At 44.7% G+C, this 25,556-nt stretch overlaps 1 protein-coding gene across 2 annotated transcripts; it reads right to left on the bottom strand.

Moving 5' to 3' along the window:
- Nucleotides 1–1,657: 1,657 nt before the first annotated feature.
- TSEN2 (tRNA splicing endonuclease subunit 2) lies at nt 1,658–12,977 on the bottom strand. 2 transcript variants are annotated; one of them, XM_062008349.1, is made up of 12 exons: nt 12,937–12,977; nt 11,874–12,069; nt 10,970–11,051; nt 9,219–9,255; nt 6,653–7,109; nt 6,466–6,543; nt 5,861–5,911; nt 5,069–5,207; nt 3,661–3,697; nt 3,048–3,159; nt 2,373–2,462; nt 1,658–1,927 (listed from the first exon to the last, which is right to left on the bottom strand). In XM_062008349.1, exons 2-12 carry the CDS (start codon nt 12,045–12,047, stop codon nt 1,868–1,870), a joined length of 1,317 nt encoding a protein of 438 aa, XP_061864333.1. In that variant the 5' UTR covers nt 12,048–12,069; nt 12,937–12,977; the 3' UTR covers nt 1,658–1,867. The 2 variants fall into 2 exon arrangements, with proteins under 2 accessions (XP_061864333.1, XP_061864332.1); XM_062008348.1 differs by lacking the exon at nt 12,937–12,977 and adding an exon at nt 12,340–12,699.
- Between the last annotated feature and the right edge of the window lie 12,579 nt (nt 12,978–25,556).

The following is a 25,556-nucleotide window of genomic DNA, read 5'->3' as shown; positions in this document are numbered from 1 at the left end:
AAAATATCAAGTAGAGGTGCTGTGGTACAACTATCTACTGTAAGTTACTTGATACAACAGCACTGAGGCATTAGTTAAGGGCATCTGCAGCTGGAGACAACCCAGCTGGACAGACAAGTCATCACCTCCATACCAGTTCAGCTTCAAAAAGCTCCTGTGCAATTAACACTCCCACGAGACAATCTGTCAGGGTCCCTTCCAGCCCTTAAGGTGCTGTGATTTTACATTATTCCAGTAGAAGTCATACTAAATGACAGCAAAGACCAGAAGATCCTCCACTTTGAGCTGTGTGAGTGCCCTGGCTTTACAACCTAAACTGCCTCAGGTACCACCACTGTGGCTTTGTGACAACAATCCCACTCCACTGAATTTTTACCAGCCCTGGGAAATTTCCTGTGCCCAGGAGGCAAAGCCCCTGCACAGTGAGTGAAACAGCACAAAGAAAATCCAAACCAGAGCAAATGGGTTCCTTCACAACACAGGACAGGGAGGGGACAAAAATCCCAACAGCAGGGTGAATGAAGCAAGGGAGCCAGTTGTTCAAAGGCAAAGACCAAACTCAGGTGCCTGAATCTAAAGCAGCAATATTTCATGTGCAGTGTAGCTGCTGCTTAAAGCTCCTGGCTCTGCTTGAAAGACAGCTGAATACCTGCTGGGTTGGTTGGGTTGTTTGTTTTCCAACTGTAGCTGTGCAATAGTAAACATCACATTTAAGAACCTGCAAGCTAGATGATTAAACCTTACCAAAAATAGAGTCAAAAAATAGGAAGCTTCTAGTGCAGCAAGGCGGAGCTGCTCAGCACTGCCCAGAGCTCACACTGCACAGAACACAGAGCTGCACAAGACAAAGAGGAAAAAGCAGAGGTGACACTGAGACTTGGACCTGCCCAGCCAAAGAGATTGACTTCCTCCCACTAGCTCAGCAAATCTTCATTCTCTGCACAGTAACCCATCTGCAACAAAGGTAAAGGGCATCAGCTTGTGGGCAGGCATCTTGCAGCCATGGGGCATGATCAGGCCCTTACTTTCAAGGAGGAAACTTATGCTGCAAATCCCAAGGGAAGAAGGACACCTTAACCAAGTGGGGAAAGGTGCCCAATGCCTCACTTTGCTGTTAAGGTGCTTCAACCCCAGAAGTACTTTAAATCCTGACACTTTCAGAGCTCCTCAGTTCTGAGCAGCACTTGTGGAAACAAGCCACTGAATTGCAGGGTCCAGGCACTCAACAGCAAGGTGCTGTAATGCTGCAGCAACCTGATCTCTCCCCAAATCTCAGTTTCTGCCACTTCCTCAAGGTTAGGAAGTTAGTATTGGTTGAAGAAGAATGGTACCAAGAGTGTCTCAAAAGGCTGTCACTGTCATTACTGTGATTTTTAACAAGTTAAAACCAGCACTAAACTGGAGGAGTATCAAAGTTTAAGTCCTCATTTCTGAGGGCCTTGTGCTGAGGTACAAAATGAAGTTAGCCTTACAGCTCCCAGAAAACTGATCCCTCACTGCTTCAGCTTTCAGGCAGACATTCAGGTTTTGGACTTCATGGCTCTGAGGGCTGTAGTGCCTGTTCACAGGTACTAAAAATTCCATCACCACTCACTGCCATTCAGACACACACCTGTGTAAGTTCCAAGGAAACAAGTGTTTTGAGTAGGGACACAGCTTTATTCCCTCCCCAAGTGCATTATTATGGTTCAGTTATGGTTTTCAGTACAACACTCTCTCCAGCAAACAGGACATGCCTCATTTTCATTTGCATTTATACACAGCAACTGAGTATGTTGATAGAAACTGTTCTGAGGCAACAGTTCATGGTGAGAAGATCAAGTAAAACACAAGACATGCGTTCAAAGCCAACTCCCTGTGCAGCCAGTTACGGCTCATCTTGCTCACTGCGCTCACGGGAAGACACCCAACGAGTTACAATCAGCTCCTGAAATAAAACCCACCAATGATTGTGGGGGGAAAAAGAAGAAGAAAACAAGCTTCAGATAATGAGTGAAGGATGGGGTGAAGCCTTTAGCAAGCTGCTGTTTATTATGTGACCTTTGAGTGATTTTATTCCGTGTGACTGCATTTGTTCCTGAGGTGAGCTGGTCTCACGTTTGCAAACACACACGAAGCTTACAGCCTCCACAGCTATCCCTGTTTCCCCATGCCAATGCTTCCATTCACAGCAGCAGCAACACTAGCATTTAGATTAGAAGATATTAAGTCTTTAAAGATGCACTTCTCATGCCTTGGGGCACAAAGGAATCCAGTTATTTCATTGCAGCTACCCGTGTGCAAGCCAAAGCACCAGGAGGGGTTCTGACAGTTGCCTGTCCAGCTGCCCCGAGACAAAGCTCCACAAGCAAAAGAGAGAAGCAATTACTCACCTGAACCTTAATCCTTTTCATACACTCTGGTGTGGACATCTCCTTTTCAGTCATGTCAGATGGTCTAATCAAATAGCATAACATCAGCTCCTGTGGCAAAGAAAACAGGAACACCTGAATCCCAGGAAGAAATCAGCTACACAAGCCTTAGCTTCATTGGAAACAAAAACACCAGCTTTCTGACAAGATGCCTTCTGCAAACCAAGCTGGAGGGAGCTGGGTAGTGTGCATCTCTCCTTTGCCTTACCAAAGCATAATGGGGGTATGAGATCCAGCAGCCTTCTGGCACAAGCCCCAGGCAGCATGGCTGTGAGCATGGGAGCGCTCCAGGTGAGGTGCTGTCACAGGGGACCCCTTTTGGAAACTTTCACTCTTCAGAAGAATCACAGAATCTTAAGGGTTGGAAGGGACCTTGAAGGGATCTAGTCCAAGTAGGAAAGAAGGGTCCCCCAGGTCCTGCTTTTAACATCCCAACAGGTGAGAGAACTTTAATAATCCTCCTCCAGAATCCACCTGGACATTGACAAATGAAACTTCCTTGCCCACTGGCATCTCAACATGTTCTTCAGCTGAGCAGAAACAGAAGGATTCTCTTTCCAGCTTCACTCCAAGTCTCTGTTCTTTGGAACTAAACTGCACATTTATCATTTTAAAGCTGTTTTTAAATGCTCTTACCTTAGAAGCATTAACAGTTGTTCTGTTCAGCCCAGACAAGGTTTTCCAGCTGAGTGGTCTGCGAAGAGAACCTTCAAAGTTATCATCCACCAATTCAGCAATAACAGAGTAACTGGAAACCAAAGCAGAAGTCACTGAAAGGACATTACCATTTCAGGAAGATCATGAAAATTAAGATTAAACTGCAAGCTGTGAAAGTTCAGTCTCTTTCTATGAGGAAGAGAGATGAAGCTGTGAACGTGCTTATGGGCACTCTCTCCCCTCACCTTTCTGCTGATGTTTGTAGCACTCTCTTACAAATGCCAATCTGATATTGGTTTGACATTTATGACCTAGGAGCTCACTCTGACTAGCTAACAAATAAAGACAGTTATACTTGTCTTTATTGAGAAGCTTTTTTGTCCCAAATGACATATATTATCCCTGCCATATACTTTTTAAAGTCAATATGAGCGAGTCGAGTGACTTTCCCCAGTGCATCCTTCCCATGAATGCCACATGTGCTCATCCACACTTGTCATTTTTTACTGCAGAACCACTGCTAGGTGAATTCCAAGAAATGCTGTTGTTGAGTAGCTCTGTTGTTAAATAGGCAGCAATATGAGTTTCAAACCTTGCATGGTAGAAGGGGGGGCCTTTTCGATACAGCACTGAAAGGAAAGAGAAACACCTCAGTTAGATCATCACACTTTCCATCTCAGTTTAACACCTGGCTCCACACAGACTTTGAAATGTTTTTGTAAGTTTTCATTACACAAGACAGAATTTCAACACTTTTGAGTTCTGCTCAGAATTAAGTTGTCCCAGCAAGTGGAGAGAGAGGGAAGAGACACAAAAAGCCCCTCAGCAGGGTGACTGAGGGCAAGGGAGTGGCAGGTGAGAGAGAAAAGCAGAAGAGCCAAGGGACACTCAGCAGTTGCTGTAGGAAAAAGTTTCGGATGGGATTTTTCTGCAACAGCCTCATGCTTTTACCACAGTATTCACAACAGAAGTTGAGCCACTGGAGCACAAGTGAAAGATGACAGTAAGTCATTGAATTTCTGCTCCAAGCAAGCACTTCCAACAGGGCCTGGAGGGGGACAGGGCACAAGTTCTTACATAGTGCCCACCAGATCCACTCAAAGTTCCTTTTTTCTACAAGGGTACACAAGACTCACTGCAGCTGGACTGCTGCCACTGAGCTCAACACTTCCATTTCCTGCCTCTCCTTTATCAGAAGCTTAAAAGAGGGCACTTTCTTACACAGATGGCAAGCATAGGCCTGGCAGGAAAAGGACTATGGCCAGTGACAACCATCACTTATGAATGATCCATTACAAGCAACTCTAGTAACATCAACCCTCAGAAGGTGCTGCCAAAGAAGCCAGAGGTGCTTAGGAGTAAGGCAGAACTCCTGCTAGCCCTAAACCATCCCATTTGTGCCTTTGTCAGGCACAAATCCAAGAGCAGTGAACACAAACAAAGGGTGAGAAACAGGCTGCCCAGATGGGCTGTGGAGTCTCCTTCTCTGGGGACATTCAAACCCAGCTGGATGAGTTCCTGTGTACCCTACTCTAGGTGGTGCTGCTCTGGCAGGGGGTTGGACTGGATGAGCTTTCCAGGTCTCTTCCAACCCTTAACATTCTGTGAGGTGATCAGTATCAAAACCCCCTCTAGAGCCCAAGACACTAAGAGCAGCAATGCTGGACTCAGCCATACCTACCCACTGATTAGATGAGCTAACTCAGCACAGTCTGGCCACATCCCAGCACACAACCCCCCAGGTGAGACAGCTGTGTCAGCACACCCACTGGTTTGCATGCAGGCATCCCAAAACATCTCCCTTTACCCTCATCTTCCTGGAATGCCAGGCAGGACTGGACCGAATGTAATTCTTGACTTACTATGGACACCACTAACTCTGTAAGATTAGAAACCCTCCTGTTAACAAACAAACAAGTCCCTTCCCCCTCTTCCTCTGCCAAACAAAGTACACAGAAAAGACAGCTGCAGAGGGTTTTGTGTTTAAGGAAGGTACTCACAGAGATCAGTTCCATACTTGAGCCCAACTTTGGGGACCCAGCCCTTGCTGCGGAAGTAGTGATATGCCATGTAGGTAGTTTTAAAATTGGGCTTCACTTCACTGAACACTTCCCAGAGCTTCAAAATAGTCAGGGGCTCCTAAAAATCACAAAGCCATCAATGTGACTACATTCATATTAAGCAGATAACAGAACACTGTATGTGTAGCAGAGGCTAACAGCCAAACATCAAGTATCACAAGCTATGGCAAAGAGCATGAACTTCAGGCAATACAATATGGAATCTCTAAAGATAAGACACAACCCCATTGCTCCATTCTGTGGGTCTGTTTTTAGCATTTCCCTATCAGTCCCCACAATGCCTTTGTTTGAGGGAAAACCTGATAAAGCTTGATCTAGACACACAGGTTTCAATAGTTTTGCCATTGCATGAAGAGTAGGTTGATACACTTGCAGATCAATGCTTACAGCTTGAAGGAATTCTCCTGTTTTGGGAGAGACTATTCATATTACTCCTCCCACACTTGCTTCCAGCCCTTTGCTGCCTGAGTGACAAAAACCTTGCTCTACAGAAAGACTGTGCTTAACCTTCTTTGCCTTGGTAAACAGAAAAACTTTTAGATGAGTGTTTCATAAAGAGAAATATCAGTGCTTGGAAGAAAAACTTGCTAATTACTCTGTTTGGTATTTCCTCCTTCAGAATTAACAGCATGAAATACTGCCTCAGGAGGTGAACATTTCAGACTATATCTGAAGTATCCCCAGTAAGCCAAAATTAATCCAGTCTCTTACCTCACCATAGTAGATACTTAAACACCCCAGAGCATATACCAGGAAAAAAGCCTGAAAAAAGAAATGGAGTAAGTTGGACTGACAGCTAGACTCTTCCTCTGGTGTATATTCCATGCAAGAAGCAGCTCAAACTCATTTTATACAACCACTCTAATGTCCTCAAGGCAAACAAGCTGCCTGAAAGTTTCCTTTGAGATTTGTCTTTGTGACCTTCCCATTTGAACAGACACAGCACTACAAAGTAACTATGCAGGTGCTGCAGCCTGCTGAAGGAATGGTGGTAACACATGAAGCAGCACAACCGAAGCACAACTTGTATAAATACTGTATTCCTGATGTTCCTAGACTTAAGTCTTATCACTGGCCTCTTTGCCAGTGGGATAAATCATCTAAAGTGAATGGGATTGCAGCCTGCTTTTGGTTTTTTTCAACCATATAATGTAATTAGCACAGGTTATTAACAATGAATGTGATGACTAAGACAATCCAAGTGCTTAGGAGATGTGGAGAACCCTGCACTTTAGAAACAGGTATGAAATGACTTTGAACATGGATGAATGTTTGCTTTTCAGATTAAAGCAACTTGTCCTGTACTTGAGACTTGCCTCTTCCAAGCTGAGTTGTAAATACTCAAAAATCCTAAAGGGATTCTTTCTGCATACTAGTTTTTCCTTCTTGACAAGCTGCAAGAAAAGAAACAAAACTGTTGTTAGTAAAACTTTAAGCTGTAAAAAAAGACTGGATTCTGAAAATAGCACTGAAAATAGAGATGAGGATACTCTGTCTCCTTACATTTTCTTGTGCATGAGCAGAGTCATCTTCAGGACATAAGCTACTTTCCTCTTCCTCTTGCACCAAGACATATTCTGGAGCACACTCTTTTGACTGGATCATTTCACCACGCCTCTGGCAAGACACTTCAGCTGCCTCTTTCAAGTCACCTTGCTCCTGTGCACATGTGGGCACAGGATCTCCTTCCAAAAGGGCTTTCTTGGAGCCTTCATTCTGATTCTCAAGACCTGGGGCTACTGCATTTCCAGTGTCTGCAGATGCTTGTCTGGAAAGTCCTTTGGTTTCTGTACTTGGGCTCATTCTGTTGCAACTGTTCCCTGTTTGTTCAGCTCCATCCCCTTCCAAAACTGGCAGCTCAAGAGGTTTAGTGTAATTTTCAAGAATCTGGGCAACTGAGCAGTCATCAAATCCTTGCTCTTGCAAAACACTTTTAGCCCACTGAACATGATACTGGTACCTGGCAAACAAGTGAAATAAAATAGAAGTCCTAGGGCATGATGTCCTTTAATGAACATCTTAAACCCAAGCACCTCAAAGGAAAGATTCAGCACAGTTCACAAACCAAACCTGACTACTCTCCCATCACTGCTGTGCAAATACACCAAAGTAGCAGAATTCCAGTCTTCAAGAAGCAGCAGACATTACTGCACATCAGGATTCTGCTACTTTCCTTGCCTTTGCTTTGCCTTTTAAATCTCTGTGGCAACAAACGCCAAGCATTGCACAAGAACCATGCATGAGGACTACTGCTATGCTGTTTGAGGAAGCAAGAACTGCACCAGGCAAAACCTCCCTTCTCTCAGGGAAGCCTTTAGCCTGAATTCCCTGCAAAAAAACCTTCTTGGTATCAGAGCTTGCAGGATTAAAATACACAAGAAGACTTTACATACAGATTTCTCACACACGTCATCTATTACATTGCTAACTACTGACAACAGTATCTTCCAAACTGTTTTAGCTACCCTTGGAACACCAATGGTAGAGCAAAAACATCAGTGTAAAACTCTTAAGTAGAAACTACTTTTCTCCTGCTTCTACTAGTTTTCACCAAACCCCTCCCATCTCTGAGAAACAGAATCCCATCAGTGAGACAGCAGCTGAAAATATATCTGAGATGTTTTGCAATTATGAAAGAGTTTTTGTGCCCTTTTAATTATTTCTCCTTGGAAGATAACATTAATATCCAGGCACAGACATTCATCTTCATTCTGTGACAGCTGCAGGTACTGAGTGCAGCTGTCATTAATCAAACCTAGACCACTCCAGTCCAATACTCTTTATGTCCCCAAACAAACCAGGTAATGAAGAACTACAAAGACAATGAAATGCAAATTACACGTGTCAACACAACATAGAAATCCCTCTGCAGCCTCATAATAAAGCTGTTATCATTCAGTGCTGTACTTTTGGGTATAAAACATGACTCCTCTTTGTCCTATGATTTAACCACCATATAATTTGCAGTTAGAGATCTCTGTGACAGATGATGATGCCTTTTCTGCAGCAATGTAAAGGTATACTCATGGCTGCTCAGTTGTATTTGCTGGCACATAAAGCACCCACAAAGCAGACTAATCCCAGAACCTCAAGGGTTGGAAAGGACCTGGAAAGCTCATCCAGTGCAATCCCCCTGCCAGAGCAGCACCACCTAGAGTAGGGCACACAGGAACTAATCCAGGTGGGTTGGAATGTCTCCAGAGAAGGAGCCTCCACAGCCCATCTGGGCAGACCCTGCCAGGGCTCTCTCACCTCAACAGGGAAGAAGTTTCTCACTGTATTTCTTTGGAACCTCTTCTGTTCCAGCTTGTACCCACTGCCTCTTGTCCTATCATTGGCCATCACTGAGCACAGCCTGGCTCCAGCCTCCTCACACCCACCTTTTACCTATTTGTAAACATTAAGGGGAAGTGTTTCTGCAAGTACCAGTAACTGCAGCAGTGGCAGCAGCAGGAACATTGCTGTTTGTCCTACCTACAGTTGAGGGCTGAAGGAATATCCTTTTTAAGTAAAATCTTTAGAGATGTCACAAGATTCGAGCAAACAGAGTAACTTGCACACTCTTAATAGCTCATTACTGTTATAGCAGAAGAAAATAAGAATGTGGTCCAACGCTCTACAAACCAGCAGTGTTCACAGACTCTAAAAACAACCAAACCAGCCTGTTTATGCATTACAAAAGTTCAAGACCTGCTTCAGCTCACTCTGTAATAATTCACACAGGAAAGGGGAGAGTTATTTTAAATAGCTAGCCCCAGAAACTTTTCTTCCTCCTCCTCAGTTGAGAAACAAGTTTATTATGCCTGATAGTACTATAAGTTTACTACCAGCCTACTATGCATGCACTCAATCTCAGCTTCTATTCATCACTTAATACCTGCTGCACTTCATGCTGAATATCACCTACTTCATTTTGGAGTTTTCTAATGTGATTTATAAAGGAAACAAAAAGAAACAGCAGCAGGTCATCATCATTTATACAGCTAACAATCTGAAAGCCAGTGAGGAAAAACACAAACCAATCTGTTTCCTAAAAACACCAAGAATAAATTCCTGGAAATTAACTTACTTTTTGGATGTAATTATAGGCATGTTTCTGTTAGCACCTGTGGAAAGAAAAATCACACACTGTTTCATCAACATGAAAATGTTTCCACATGATTTTGATTACAGGGGTAATCTGCAGCCTACTAATTACCCCCATTTTTAAGACACTATGCCATTTTGGTCCCATTTGTATTCACAGCAGAACTAGAAAAGGTACAGAGGTAACAGCCTGCACAAGAGGAACAACAAAATGTTTTGCTCCCACCCATAAGAAGATGATTTCAGGTAATCACAGAATGGTGGGGATTGGAAGGGACTGCTAAAGACCAGCCCAACCCCTGCTCAAGCAGCAACCACCTAGATCAGGTCACACAGGAAAGTGTCCAGGCAGATTCTGAAACCTCCCAAGAAGGAGCCTCCACACCCTCCCTGGGCAGCCCGGGCCAGGGCTCCCTCACCTCAGCACCAAAGGACTTTCTCCTTATGTTTAAGCAGAATTTTTTTGTTCCAGCTTCATCCCATCACCCCTTGTCCTGTTGCTAAATACAACAGAAAAAAGTGCTGCCCCAACCTCCTGACACCCACCCTTTAGATATTTATAAATGTTAATAAGATCCCCCCTCAGTCTCCTCCAGACTAAACAGCCCCAGGTCCCACAGCCTTTCCTCACAAGGAAGATGCTCCAGTCCCCTGATCATCTTGGTGGCCCTGCACTGGCCTCTCTCCAGCAGTTCCCTGTCCCTCTTGAGCTGAGGAGCCCAGAACTGAACACGGGACTCCAGGTGAGGCCTCACCAGGGCAGAGCAGAGGGGGAGAAGAACCTCCCTTGACCTGCTGGCCACACTCTTCTTGATGCCCCCAGGATGCCATTGGCTTCTTGACCACGAGGGGACGTTGCTGGCTCATGGTTAGTTTATTATCACCCAGCACTCCCAGGTCTCTCTCTGCAGAGCTGCTCTCCAGCAGGTCACCCCCAGCCTGTCCTAGTGCAGGGGGTTGTTCCTCCCCAGCTGCAGGACTCTGCCCTTGTCCTTGTTGAACCTAAGGAGGTTCCTCTCTGCCCAATTCTCAGCCTGCCCAGATCCCGCTGAATGGCAGCACAGCCTCTGGGGAATCAGCCAGTGCTCCCAGTTTGGTGTCAGCAGGGAACTTGCTGAGGGTCACTCTGTCCCCTCATCCAGGTCACTGATGAAGATGTTGAACAAGACTGGCCCCAGAACTGACCCAGTGGAACTCCACTGGCCACAGGCCTCCAACTCGATTCTGTGCTGTGATTATGGAGGGATATGATAAAATCCAGTGATGTCTATTGAGACTTAACTGTGATGGAAAAGGTGAGTGAGGAACAGCAATCTTTCTGCAAACAACCCAGAGCAGACTAAATGCAATTTACTATAATCAGGTAAAAAAGGTCACATTTCCTTGCCTCATGATTTCATGGATAATCAAACTTACAGATTAAAACCAAGAAGAATTGGACAGTTATAAGAAGTTCAAGATGACACCTTTACTTACAGACTTCCTATGCAACACATCAGTGAAGGCCAGAAGAATGCACTAAGGAGCTACTGACATCTTTCCTGCTCTTGTATGTTTCCTAAGCATCTTGTACTGGTCATCACCAGCAACAAGGTACAGGGGAGGAGAGAGACCCTTGATCTGACCCAGTAGAAAGATTATTTTTCAGTGTGTAGTTTATAAACATGTATCTTCAAGTTAGCAAAGGAAAGTACTATTAGAAAAGGGATGGAAATAGAAATAGACACAATTTACCTTGCCACTTAGTAACCAGCACAGGGTCTGAAATGCTGTACACTGGTCGGCTTCTTGACAGGATACCTTTTCCAAAATAGCCCTTCAAAGACAAAGGAGAAAAAAACCCCTTATTGTATCATGACACAACCATTTCTTTCTTTCTTTCCTATTTATAACATGTTGCCTGCCAAGATCAGCTGAAGAAAAACACCTTGAAATTCTGCAGCATTTCAGCTTTGCCTAAAGCAAAAGGCTCAGCTTCCAGTCACTAACACCTGCACTTGAAGCTCATGGCTCAGCTTCCAGTCAGCAGCTGAGTAACACCTGCACTTAAATTCTATTCTAAATGTTACATTCAGCCCTAAATATTTGCCAGTTAACATCTCCAAGTAGACTTAAGAAAGCAGATGCAGAACACCTGTGCATTAACACTGTGACAATGCATAACAAAACAAAGAGATAGATGAAGCTACTGCAAAAGAACAATGGTGAAACAGTACTCAGACATAACAGACCTAATGTAGCTTGTTTTATTGAGCAAGAAATCACTCTGAAGTTAAAAGAATGATAGAAGCATTTATAAAACACTCCTATTCCACCCTCCTGGGCTTTCAGAAGAAGAAAATGTTTTTGCAAGGCTGCATAACATGTTGAGATGAAGCATCATCAACATGAAGACTTTGCTCCTGTTTTTTAGCTCACAATATCACTTCATTTTAAAGTTGATTTGCTGGGAATGAAGTACTTTTCACATTTGATGCTGAAAAGATGTTTTGTTTCGATTTCCTGAGAGGATGGAGATATGGAGAATGACTGGAAGCTCAAGTGGGAGGAAAACAGAGGCAAAGCATATCTTCACACAAGCATTATGCTCTACCTAGGTCTGACACTCTAAAAATACTGTGTAAATAGGGTACAGCACCTTGTTATAAAGCTGTTCGATATCTTCAGGGTTCCTCACAATAACATTGTTGTTGAGGATTTCAGCCTGGCATATTCTGAAATCCTTCCCACCTACATCCACAGGAAAGGGAGCCTCATATGACTCAAAAACTCTTCTTTTCCTTCTTGGGGGATGAAAAGCTGCTTCTGCCATCTCCTAATGTTAATGTTTCCTCCTAAAAAGTGGAAACAAGACATTTAACCATCAGGAATTCACCGGTTTTAACATGTTTCAGGACTATTTCCTTCCCAATAGCAAAACTAGCAATGAGCCCTACAGTACAATCCAAGCTGAATTCTGTAGCTATCATGCCAAACACAAGCAGTGATTTGCTGATGTTAATCTCTCTCGGGCAATTCAGTACCCCCATGAAGAGCAGGTCGGGATAGTTCTCAGCCAAGGAAGGCTTTATAAAGTAAACGTGCGATGAAAGGCCAGTACATACCCTGCTGAGAACGTTTCATGAATTGAACAGGCGAGTGAGCAGAATAAACAGAAACCACAGCACCAAGTAGCAACTGTTTCGAATAACCACGACAATGACTTTTCTGGAGAAAAGAGACGCGGCCTGGCAGGTTTCTCGTCTTTAAACAGGGAACCCCCTTCGCGGGGAACCCCGGGAACCCCTTTCGCGGGGAGGGAGGGCGCAGGTAACCGGCTACGGCTCTGCCGCGGACCAGCCGAGAGGGACACAGGCCCTGCGGACGCCCAGGCACAGCAACTGCTTTTCCCCAGGGCCGGGTCCGGGTCCGCGCCCGCCGGGATGCTGGGACCCCGCAGCTCCGCCCGCCCGGAGCCCAGCGCGGCGCGGCGGCCGCGGGAGGCCGGGGCTGAGGCCGGGGCCTGGGGCCGGCAGCGCGGCACCACACGCTCAGGCGGGCAGGCGGCCGCCCACAGAGCACCCGACCCACGCCGGCACCCGCAGCCCCGCCCGGGGCGAGCTCCCGCGGAGCCGGGCGGGCCCCGCGGCTACCGGGCGGCCACGGGCCAGGCCGGACCCAGCCGCTCGCCCGTCGCCACAGCAACCGCACGCGCCACGCACCCGTCCCCGCCGCGCGCCCGGGCCGCCGCCAGCGCCGCGACACCCGCCCCCTGGCGCCAGCGCGCATGCGCACCGGGCTGGCGAGCGGCGCCGCTGGCCACCGGCCCCGCCCCGCGCCGAGCCCGCGCCGCGGGGCCTGGCCGGGAGAGGGGCGGCGTGTGCGGGGCCCGGCTGCGTGCGGAGCGGCCGCCGCGGGGCCTGGCCGGGAGAGGGGCGGCGTGTGCGGGGCCTGGCCGGAGAGGGGCGGCGTGTGCGGGGCCCGGCTGCGTGCGGGCGGCGTTTGCGGAGCCTGGCCGGGAGAGGGGCGGCGTGTGCGGGGCCCGGGGCGCTGCCCGCGGGGCTGGCCGCCGTGCGGCGGGCGGTGCGGCGCGGTTCCAGCGCGGGTGGTGCGGGATCGGCCCCCGACGGCTGCCCGACGCGTGCTGGCCATTTAAACGCAATAAAGGCCGGGGACGTGGCGCGTTGCGTGGCCGCTCATCCCGGCAGGCCTCGTAACGAGGGGCGTTTGGGACAGATGGGCGGGTGAAGGTTTTCAGCCGTGGGAGGTGAGGCAGGGAGACAGTTTTCTGCTGGAAGCCGTTGGGTTTGGCTCGGTATCAAACCCTTGCCGAGGCCGTGACTCATAGAGCTGCCTGGGATAATGGTGCTACTTACACAACATCATCAGGGGTAGTTGTGGTCGTGCAGCTTATTACCAGAGCTGAGCTCGGGAGGACACGATTTAAGAGAAGAAAAGCACCCAAATAAAATGCAGGGCATTCTCACCAGTTGGGGAGGAGCAAACATCCCCCCTTGCTCTGCTTTGGTGAACAGTGAACTTGTTATGGATTTGAGCCTTGCTCATCAAATTCACGGTTACACAGTGCAACTGCCTGTTCTTATTTTGAGGCTACATTGTGAGGTGCCACTAGCAAAGAATGAGGATGATGATGTGTTGGCTCCAAGAAGACAGATTCTCAACAGACAAATCTGTCTGATTTTCAATACCAGTGAAGTCACTGATGAAATCTTGTAAGCATACATCCTTCTTATGAGGTATTTTATCTCGCATTCTCATTTTCCAGAGGGACTGGTGAGCACGGGGAGGGGGCAGTGATGGCTGTGAGGACACACCAGAGATGTAGCACAAAATATGAGGATGCTGTTCATGTTCCTACAGTTCCTTCTGACAAAAGTCCACTTTATATACCAGTGAATGTTACTTTTGAGTGTTGATTCCCACAGGAAATGTTGAAGCTAAGCCCCAGAGGACCCTGTTGTATTCCTGCCACCAAATTACACAGCAATGCTCTGATAACTCCAGCTTCATTCTTAGAGCTCTACCCCTAAGCCACCCACGAGTTGAAGTGTTCTAGGTAACAATATGAAGTGAAGCCAGTGTCAAAGATGTCACTTTGTTTCAAATATTCCTTCTAAATTTGCCAAATCAAGCCTCGTTAAATGGAAGTGGAATTTATCTAGGCTAGATATATTGTCTCATTGTGCAGACAGGTTGCTGTAAGACCTACGTTATAGACAAAACAGCAAGAAGAGCTGTAGGGTCAGTTGCTTTCCTTCACATCTCCTTATCTTTGCACAGCCTTGAGAGGGAAAGCACAGTATACGCCAGTAGGTCAATTAACCAAATCACCCTCATGTTTCTTCAACCAAATATCTGCTCCCGTTTCTGATCATGAGCCCTGATTGTGCTTCAGTCAGAAATGCTGCCATCTGAAGGACAAGCTCTCTTCGAGATGAATCACGCCTGGGTGGGTTTTTTTTAGCATATCAATAATTGTACAGCCGCTTTCACAAGTATCTGGCTCTCTTTTATGATGAAACAGCGAGCGATAGGGGCAGCTGAATGACCAGGCTGTGCCTCAAGGTTACAGTGAATCACTAGCTGGGAATGAGTCAGAAACTGTCACACTGCTGTCAGGAGTCAAGGGCACAGTGACAAGGGTGACCCATGAGGGAAGGCTGAAATAACTCAGTCTAGAAAAGTAAAATGGGCAAAAGAGACCATCACGAAGAGGGAGACAGATCTTGCTCTGCACGGCCACTGGGAAATTAAAGGAGAAGCAAGATTATATTGCACAATAACATTGTGCCTGTGAGGTGCAGACAGCAGTCAGTACCTGGGTGGGCTGTGTTATGTCCATCCCTGGGAACTGTGAGAGCAGGTTAGACGAACATCTTTCAGGAACAGTTCAAATCAAGCTAATCCTGCATTGAGACGAGGGACTGCACTGAAAGCACGCGAGATCCTTTCCTGAGAGTCGATCCTGCCGGGAGCTCTTCTGATCCCTGCAGTGCGGCAGAAGGTGCAGTACTCTGTTCTGCCCTGCGGAGGCTCAAAGCCTGCACCTTTGCTTAATTCACCTTTCAGAGCCCCGTCTCTGTTTCACCGTCCTTTGCTTCAGGAATGTCATGATGAGAACAGAGCGTTTCATGTCATCTCTGTCTGATTCGCTGCTTCTCATGCAGAGTACTCGGTTGCTTTACTACTGATGCTCAGCTGAATTACTCCGGTGCTTCTTGTTAAATTATGGTCCAAACCAATGTCAGCTTTCTGAGAAAACTAGTACACCCCCCTTTTCCAAACTGTGATGGGAAGGATTGAGTTGTAACCCTTCAGTTCTAGAAATGCCTTGCCTTTAGCTTTGACACGGTTGCCTTTGCTGCACAGTCCTGAGTTGTCGGGTGCCTGACTTAACGTCCTGTTGTTTCTGTCGCCATACCCAGAATCTCCTGTGGCATTGTCCTGTCTGGGGACACTGATGCATGCATAGTAGTCCCTCTGAAGAAGCAATGTGTCTTTCCAGGGGGAGACTGCTAGCTTTTCTCTGGTTGTTACAAGGATTTTTCAGTCGATGGTGGAGGCGTAGACCTGGGAAATAGAATGGCAAAGCATGCCCTCCCCATCAGCCTTATTAAACTCCATCTGTGACCATGTAACATTACAGCCTTTAAAATCTACAGAAGCATTTGCAATCATCTTCTCACAGCCTTGCTGTGGTGTGTGGAGTCCTTCCCCTGTAACAGCCATATTACAAAATTTGCCTGGAATCACTGAGATGAAACATTCCATTTATACAATAAGGGCTCATGTAATATTAACTAATGTTTAACATCTAATAGTAACTATGTGCTATGAAGATTCTACTGCCAGTAAAATTAAGTTGCTGAATGCAGGAAAGCACTAAGGAGTTTTGTTACCCAAGGTGGTTGTTTTCTGGATGTTTGGCAATTTTACAGGGAGTTGGGAAGTTAATGCCCAATCCTTTCTCAGCCAAAACACACAGGCCAGGTACTCTTTAAATACATATTTTACATTCTTAGGCTTATGAAAAGAAACAGAAATGTCAGCTTGTAAAACTATTCCCCTGTGTAGCACTCTCAAGGAAGTTAGTCACAATATTGTAAAAGAATGACCTGCTCTTGTAGTGTCTTCAGGTAATTTTGAATGGCCCACTAAAATAAAAGCCTGGCATAGAATGCTGTGACACCCAGGTCATGCTTCATCATCAGGTTGATTTTTCTCTCTGTTTTTTTTTCACAGAATGTTTCTGCAAAGCTTTATTTTTGTTTTTAATCCCATACCAGTTACAGCCTGCAGGAGAAATATTGTGACACTTTCTTCTCAATAAAGCTGGTTCCTTTCTCACAAGGTGATTTGAACAGTAGTTGGAGGATGGGCTGCAGTTATTTACATTAGCCAGTTCCACTTTCCCCAGACTGACAGCGATTCCCATGGAAGTACTGGTTACATTAACTTTGACAGAGATACAGGACTGTTTTTGGAAACTTTTAAAGAAAACAACTAGGGAATAGTTTTCATTTTTATTAATATGCAGTATCTTCATTTTGTTTATTAAAGAAATAAATCAAGGTTGGTTTCTGCTTAGTTTCGAATGGTTTTCACAGGAGACCAAAAAAGAGAAGTCAGACAAATATTGGCCAAGCATCAACCCAGTAAGAAATCCCATCACAGCCCAAATCCCAAGGTGGGCTGCAATAAAGTGAACAGCATGAGAAAAGAGAATATTAAAGCTGAGTCTGTAGTTGACATGCTTCAGAGAGGGGAACATGATTTTATGTTCTTGGAGGTTAAAACAGGATTCAGTGAGGAATTCTCCTGGGGCTGTTTGATGCAGCTGACATCCCATGGCATCAGTGTCTCTCTGCAGACAGTGTGCCTTTTTTTTGTCCTCACAGCTACCTCTCCATTCCCATCACAAATTCTATGTTTGTGTTCTAAACATTAATTTTCACCTCATCAAGGCTTTCAGCACCCCCAGAGTTATCCCTTTCTTACTCCCCATGGAAACTGGCGCAAAAGGTCTGAGGTTGCAATTTCAGGGGAAATTAAGGGCACTTAGAGCCCATCCCTTGATCTCCTGTATCAGATTTATTTACCTTTTGTTGAAGAAACATTTGTTCCTTCACGGGTCATTAGTTTTCCTGCTTCATCAGTCACCTAGGTCAGTTGTTAAGTGACACACAGCTTCTGTTTTGCCAGATTCTGACTCTGTCACCTTCACAAGGCAAGGACAAGACTCCAGGCTGCAGCTAGATAATCAGGAAAAATCCATTTAAGGGGTTTTTGGTTTATTTCGGTTGGGAAGCGAACTGCCATGATGAAGGGTTTCCACTAGATGGCCGTATTTCAGCAAGTTTCGCTCACAAATTCAAGGCCGGTGGCTGCCCTGCGCGGAACGCGTAGAACTGCTGTGCTGCGGTGGAAGATGTAAACGTGAGATGGACTTTCGTCCAGTCGTGCGCCTGGCTCTTTGTCTAAAAAGGCACTGAACCGAGCGCAAAACACTCAGAGTCTCTCAGACGCGGGTCCGTTAAGGCTGTCAGGCTTTGCAGATCCCATTATCGGGGTGGGGAAGGGTGGAAACACACACACGGGAGCATCTTCTTTAGGGGGAAAGGCTGTGGAACCTGGGGCTGTTCAGTCTGGAGAAGACTGAGGGGGGAGCTCATTAATATTTACCAATATCTAACTGGTGGGTGTCAGGAGGTTGGGGCAGCACTTTTTTCTGTAATGCCCAGTGACAGGACAAGAGGTGATGGAAAGAAGCTGGAACACAAAAAGTTCTATTTAAACATAAGGAAAAACTCTTTCAGTGTTGAGATGAGGGAGCCCTACACAGGCTGCACAGGGAGGTTGTGGAGGCTCCTTCTCTGGAGGTTTCCAAAACCCACCTGGACACATTCCTGTGGAACCTGCTTCTGCAGGGGGCTTGGACTGGATGATCTCTAAAGGTCCCTTCCAACCCCCACCATTCTGTGATTCTGTGACCTCCCCAGTTATTCACACCCTGGCATTTCTAATTATTCTTCAGGTTATGATGTGCTTTATATCAACTTGTAGGAATAAATATTTGGGAAAAGCTCTCAAGGATTTTAGTGGATTGTTGGGGTTTTTTGGTCAATTTGGCTCCTAGATTTATTATGCACAGTGTTTTCCTCGCCTTCAGTTGTGTGCAGATTCCAAAGCCACTGGCTCAGATTTTTAGCTATGCCTGCAGAATGGTTAAATAGTTGCTTCATTCATTACATTTCCCTTCAGATATTGGTGTCTAATATTTACCTGCTTTTTCTGGTTATCTAATGAGTGTTGGAACACAGGGTTATGCTCGTGTGCTCATGCAGTAGCTGGACACACAGCCTTGTTCATCCTCACTGTTTTAAATGAACTATATGTAGACAGCCTTTTGGCCTTGGTAGTCGTTTACTGAAGATGCTTTTTGCTGCTTTGGCTGGGCCAGAGAAGCTTATGGCAACTGTTAAGAGCAAGGTTTGCATTCCATTTCAAGCGTGTGCTCATCTGCTGCTGAAGGGGTGAGTGCTGTGGCATGGAAAGTGCTGGGCTACAACTCCAAACATCTTCTCATGGATACTGGCAGAAGATGATCTCTGTCATCCCTCTGCTTGTTTGCCTTGGCAAATCTAGAGAGTCATCTTTATCCTGCCAAATGGGTGACAGTCTTACCTCCTCCATTACCTGTAACAGTTTCTGTGCTCTGTGGTGTTTTGTGATGTGCAGACCCACTGACTAATAACAGGGCAGAGACCAATGATTTGATTCACATACTGGGAACTTCCAGGAGCTGAAATGAAGGCCTCATTTAAGATTATTGAATTCCATTTTAGGAAGAACCCAGGAGAGAGTGGGGTTTTTTTCACTGTTTTTCTTCTGGTTTCCCAGGCATTGTCAGTTTTCTTAAATGTAAGAACTGATTTGAGAATGCTATGTACCAGACAATTTTAAGGCAGCTTCCAGGACCAGATGCAAACTAGGCACTAGTGATTTATAATTCCCACAGACTTTATAGCATCAAAGACTAAGTTTGTCTCCAGCACTTTTACTTCATTTACAATATCAAGGAAACAGAATAGCTTGGGTTTTATTATATAACAAAATGAAAATCTGGTGTCACTCCATTTAACCAAGACAATTCCTGCTTCAGGAACGTGCTTTGACATGGCTGTCTGCCTTTAAGCATGGAAACAATCCTGCTGGATTCAGATATCATCTGAGATATGCCTCAAAGCTCATCCTAAACGCTGTCTAGGTTCATGTGTCATAACTGACAAAAGGACAAAATAACAATGAAATCAAGATAAATCCCTAAATCATCACATTCTAAGAACTGAAATAAACCCAAAAATATGACTTTGTTGCCAAAAGTATATACATTTTTAAAGACAACCCCCTCCCCAGAACATCCTCTTAAGGAATACAGCCTGATCTTCAATATTTACTTTCCGTTTGTTTAATAACAGGAAAAGGTTTGTAGCTCTTTTGTTGAGTTTTACATGTCAGCATCTTAATATTCCTATGGTATTCTTAAAACTTTTACCAGGAAAAAAAACAGTGCCATGGCCTATACTAGGAAATGGTCTGTTTATTTTAAATGCAATTATGAGCACACAAAGGCAAACAATTACCTATCGTAAACTGAGTGAGCAGCTTCTAATGGCTTGGTGTCTCACTCCTTTACTTAGTTCCTTGTCTCATTTGTCCCTGCCCTTCCTGTGTTCTGTTTGCTACCTCTTTCTGTACCTTTTGAACTCGAGTGTAGATTCAGTCCTTTTTGTTTTTTCATTTCCCCATTACCTGCTGGGATCTGCTGCTTTTGGTGTCTCAGCCAGAATGAACATTGGGCTAAAGGTTTATCCTACGTCTGCTACTGGATCTGTGGGACGAGGACTGTCACTAGCATGGAGAAGTGGATCCTAAAGCTGAAGGGCTGCTTTCTGAGTGCACAGCCCTTAGACTCAACTAGACTCTCAAATATGACAAATAGCTCTCAAAGATCATTAGGCTTCTTACAGAAGTACTTTAATCTGTTTTGGCCTTGCTTGTTTTATTGGGGCAAGTACCATTTTGGCCTCATTGTCTTTAAAAAGTAGGATAGTTCTGCCACTGTAGGACAGACCAAACTGTATCAAGTTGGATAGTTCTCTTCACATGGTTATAAGATGATGTGGGCTTGTTTAAACAACGAGTAAGGTACAAACAGCTAGCGACTGGATTCCCTGGGCTTACAACTGTGGGCACAGTAGTGTTTGAAATCCAGGCTTCAGATAAGAAAAAGAAAGTAAATAACTCATAAAAGGAAGTGCAAACAGCAGGGAAATCTTGCTTCCATCCATCAAGCTCGGTAAAGGACAGTCGTGATGGACAAAATGGTTGGCTTGATGGAGGCTTGGGCTTTGACAATATCTTATATACTTGAAGTACTTTGGGGAAGACATGATCTCGACCCAGTTGTTCTGCAACTTCACTAGCTTAGCTACACAGCAGATCTCGGACACAGACACCAAAGGTCCAGAGGTAAATGTCAGGCTCAGAGACCCAGGCTTTGTTGATCATACCCATCTCCTGATTTTTGTCATGGAAATGGGATTCAGCAGAGAACAATCATTACCAGTCCTTTCAAAGTGACTGGTCTCACAGCCATTGAAACAAAAAGCAATGCTGTTGATCTGAGAGAGTTTACCAATAGTTTATCTAGGAAACACCTTTCATAATTCAGACAACTGTGACCAGTCCTTGCTAGAATGAGTAGGTCAAGTGTGGCCTTCTGTAATGCATGCTAGTGTGAGCATGCTGCTTCAGCTAAAGCTTGCAGGAAGACCCCAAGTCTAACAAATGGAAGTTAAACATTATTTAGTAGTGAAGCCTCTGTAAACTCTGGTCTGGAAATCTTGGGGGCAGAAAAAAAAGAGATGGCCCAGAAAGACTTTGTCCATTGTGCTAAGAACTGAAAAACGTAAGCGCATTGACCCTGATCATGAGCCACTGAAAGAAGTGACTGTGTTAGTGACATCACACTAACTACGTCAGTGAGGGCAAGAAGTTGGCACAGGACAGATGTGGATGGCCAGGACTTTTCTGAGCAGTACAACAGCAGTCAAGAGTGCTTCAAATCTGCAAGGACACGCTGCAGGTTGCAACCGAGCTCTGCTAACCTGGCACTTGACTTGGGAATGGGTGAACTGATACAGAAGCTACCCTAATACAGCAGGCTTTGTTTTCAGTGCTTAGAATGCAGGCTTTACATCTTGGAATAAACAGTTGTTGGAACTATTCTGAAGTAAAAAGAGAAGACTAAGCCCTTTATTTTTGCCATGATGTAGGTGTGCTGTTAGCCAAGCCCACACTTGGAGCTGACCTTGGTGTGTTTAAGTCAAAGAGAAGCTGAAGTGCTTGATCTTCCCTGTGTCTTTACCTCGGATTGCTTCTGCACCTTAGTTGCCACCAAGTAAAAATCATAGCTTTTTGGTTACTTTCACTCAGGAAAAAATCTACATCAAGCCTCAATTCTTTTGCTTCTTATATAAATCCAGAAGAGAGGCATGTGGCCAAGCAATATGGGTGGCTGTATTTGAACACAAACTTTCCTGTCATCGCACTGCAGCGTGTTATGAAACCTGCTGTGCAATTTATGACACGATTGTCCTTCATATCACAAGGGAAGAAGCTGATTAAGTCAAATGACTACTAGTTATTGGTATTCAGATTTGTAAAACTGTGGGTACAAATATGCAAATCATACAGCTAGAGTTGAATGTCCCAGCAAAACTGTGCATGAACACTCCACTTCTCATAGCCTTTCCCTGACAGCAGCAGACTGAAGTTGCACACCCAGTTTACTCATTTGAAATGGCCCAGACTTTCAACATGTGTCATGTTTCACATAAGTGATTTCCATTCTGTCGAGTCCTGAAAAGTTAGAGAAAATGGAGGGATATTTGAATTGTTTAACACTTTCAACCTGTCACAGATGGAAAACTCCATCCACAGATGAATGTGTTCCATTCATTGTATTATACCCACAAAGTCCCATAGGAGAATCACAATGCTGCAAAACGCCTTTAGGCCACTAGATTATGTATTTGGATCTTGGACTGGGAAAATCACCTGTAACCAGAGAGCACCCTGATGAATACACCTCTGAGAAGCCTCAGATGTATGGTTTTTAAAGTGTTTAATGTCTGGAACAAGTTACACACACTCAATTTGTTCTAGATACAACAGTATTTAATATATAGGCTGTCTAGAACAATGGGATCAAACTTCCTGCTTTGTCACACCATTGCTCACCTAGGGTGAGCAGAGAATCATTGTGTGCTGAATACATAGAACTTATCCTTTGGGGAATGATAATAGAATAATCTTGTGAACAGCCTGTCTCCAAGACACAGGTATTTGTGTTTGCATTTCGCACATGCTGATTGCTGCTGGGGAGTTGCTGCTATTTTGAAGCCTCATTCTGCAGTCATGTAAAGAAATATTCATTACATTGAGCACACCACAGTTCTGTAGTGACATCTGAATGTCACTACCTATTTAGTCTAGAAAAGAGGAGACTGAGGGGGGATCTCATTAATATTCACAAGTATCTCAATGGTGGGTGTCAGGAGGTTGGGGCAGCACTGTTTTTCTGTTGTGTCCAGTGACAGGACAAGGGGTGATGGGATGAAGATGGAACACAAAAAGATCCATTTAAACATAAGGACAAACTATTTCAGTGTTTCAGTGAGGGAGCCCTGGCACAGGCTGCCCAGGGAGGGTGTGGAGGCTCCTTCCTTGCAGGTCTTCAAGACTCACCTCAACATGTTCCTGTGTGACCTGATCTAGGTGAGACCTGCTTTGGCAGGGAGATTGGACAGGATGATCTCTAAAAGTCCCTTCCTACGCCCATCATTCTGTGATTCTATGATTCTATATTATTGATGGCTGAAAACATAATTCTCCTTAGCCTTCAGGTCTAAATTTCTGTCCTTATTCCCAAAGCATGTTACAGTTCAAAACTCACATGCTCTCCTTACTCTTTTACCAGATCCTAGAGGTCTGTGATACCTTTTTCCTGAAAACTGCTTCTTTAGCTTACCTTTCAGCTTGGGGTCTAAGTTTTCCAGTTGACATTGCCTACTGATACAAGCCTTTTAGATAAAGCCACCTTTGTAAAAACGTTTAAATTGTGCTGTAAATAGCTGTATATTTCTGACTCAATATTCAAAGCATTCTAATCCTTAAAGTTTTTCATTTGTTTAGCTTTTAATAGCTGCTTGTGTCTTGCCTTAACCTTTTCTAGGGCAGGGACTGTTTTCAAATGCAGCCCCAGAGCAGCAAAGTAAGATCTTTACTCCTGCTCGAATCCTTAACGCTGCTTTAATAAAAACATTGTGGCAGCATATGAATCTTTAAAGCTAAAGTTACTCAGTGGAAAGTCTCACAGGTCCCAAATTAGCAAAACTTTTGTAAAGTTCATATTACTAATCTATGGAATTTATAACAAAGGTGTTGAAATCACTTACGCTTTTGCTGACTCACTTCCCCCACGGGATAGCTGATGACCTCAGAAATACCCTCACAGAAGTTCAGGGCACACAGTTGCCATCTGTACCATAAAGAACACACTGAACTCTCAACTCTAGTTCATCCCCAGTTTTTTTTTGCTTGATATACCTTACTGCATTTGCAAACCCAAGTGTCATTCTAATGGTGTTTTCTGTTAGAATCCGTTCTGACTCAGATGCTAAGTTAGTGTGGTATTTACAAAATATGTGTATCACCATGAATTTATCTTGCCAAGAGAAGTTAAATGGTTACATATTAAAAAGATTTTATAAGCATCATATGCCACAGTAAACATTAGTAAAAGCTGTTCTAAAAGTATTTCTGTCTTTTGTTGGGAAACGAATTATTGAGGCTTGAAGGGGAAGGCTGCCTAGTAAAAGGAAGGAGAATTAAACATACTGAGGTTTTAAAGGAACTCTGGTTTGCTGATTAAGTGCTTTCTATAGAAATGCAACTGAGGTTTCCTTCTTTTTTAGTTCTTAAATGAGGTCCAAGTGCCAGCAAATGACTTTCTTTGCTGTGGGTGGAGGTTTATTTTTAGTCACAGGAGCAGTGTAGATTAAGACAGTGGGCTGAAAAGCAAGGTGTTTGCATGCTAAATAAACTGCCACACACTTGAACTCTGGGTATCAACTCATTCATCTCACTGTGGCTCAGCTTAACTTTCAGTTAGAAAAAGCTTCTCAGTAGCCATCTGCAAGGCTATAAAGCTGCCTTCCCTCTGAGGCCTCTTGCTGAAAGCATCTTTCTGTTTTTAAGCTTCGTGCCTTTGATTTCACTGGGGTTGAATTTTGCAGTACTTTGAGACTCCAGAGTGGAGCTGGAATTTCATCACCTTCTCTATAAACTTGTCTGTCAATCTAACAGCAGAACTGTTTGTCATCTAGTGTTGTTCCCTTTGGAAGTCTGATGAGTGGTGGGCACTGCCCTTCTGAAACAAAAATATCAGTCTCAATATGGGATAGATAAAAGTGTTCAAAACAAGTCTCTCAGCAAATGTTTAACATCACCAGCTGACAAGCTAGTAACCAGTTGGTAAAAGACAGGATTAGATTTTCAGATGCCTGCCAGGCTGTTTGTGCAGCTTTTCTCAGCAGGTTGCCACCTTGTTCTGATTTGAGAGATCCACGAATGATTTTCCTTTGCTCTTGAAGGTGTGTGTGTCCACCAGTGCTGTTTACTGATCTATAGCTTAAGCTGAGACACTGATTTTCTCTTCTGTTCCCATCTTTTTGAATCAACACATCAATAAAGAAGCAATACAGTCAGCTTGAAGAACAGAATAGAACTTTTTAAAGAACAGAACATTCTCTGTCATGTCATCTAGCTTTCAGAAGTGTTGAAAGACTGAATTGGTTAGTGCTGGAGAAGTTCCCTGAGATCCATACATAATCTCTACTGAGTGTACTGTTTGGTCTAAATTGAGTGCAAGTCTGTTCTGTAAATTAGAGTGCACACAGTGCTGCTTCTTCAGTAGAGTTGTACTTTGTTCTTATCAGCTGACCAGAGAAAAACTTGGGGTTTTTTTTCACTCCTCCTCATACTCTAAACACAACTCCAAGTGAGTGAACTGCTGATTACAGTTCATCTCCTGAAACTTCAAACAGAATTGTTCACTGAGTTTCAATTACACCCAGATGAAGTCCCTATAAGTGAGATGGGTCACTGAGGACGTGGTTTGCTGATGTTAAGCGTAGCAGGGATGAATTTGAGGGCCTAATCTGACCTCTAGAACTTTATACTTGCGAACACGAGC

This window comes from Colius striatus, chromosome 15 (genome assembly GCF_028858725.1).
Source record: "Colius striatus isolate bColStr4 chromosome 15, bColStr4.1.hap1, whole genome shotgun sequence".
NCBI classification, from domain to species: domain Eukaryota; kingdom Metazoa; phylum Chordata; class Aves; order Coliiformes; family Coliidae; genus Colius; species Colius striatus.
Note: the sequence above shows the minus strand (reverse complement) of the source record. Positions and strands in the feature narration are given on the sequence as shown.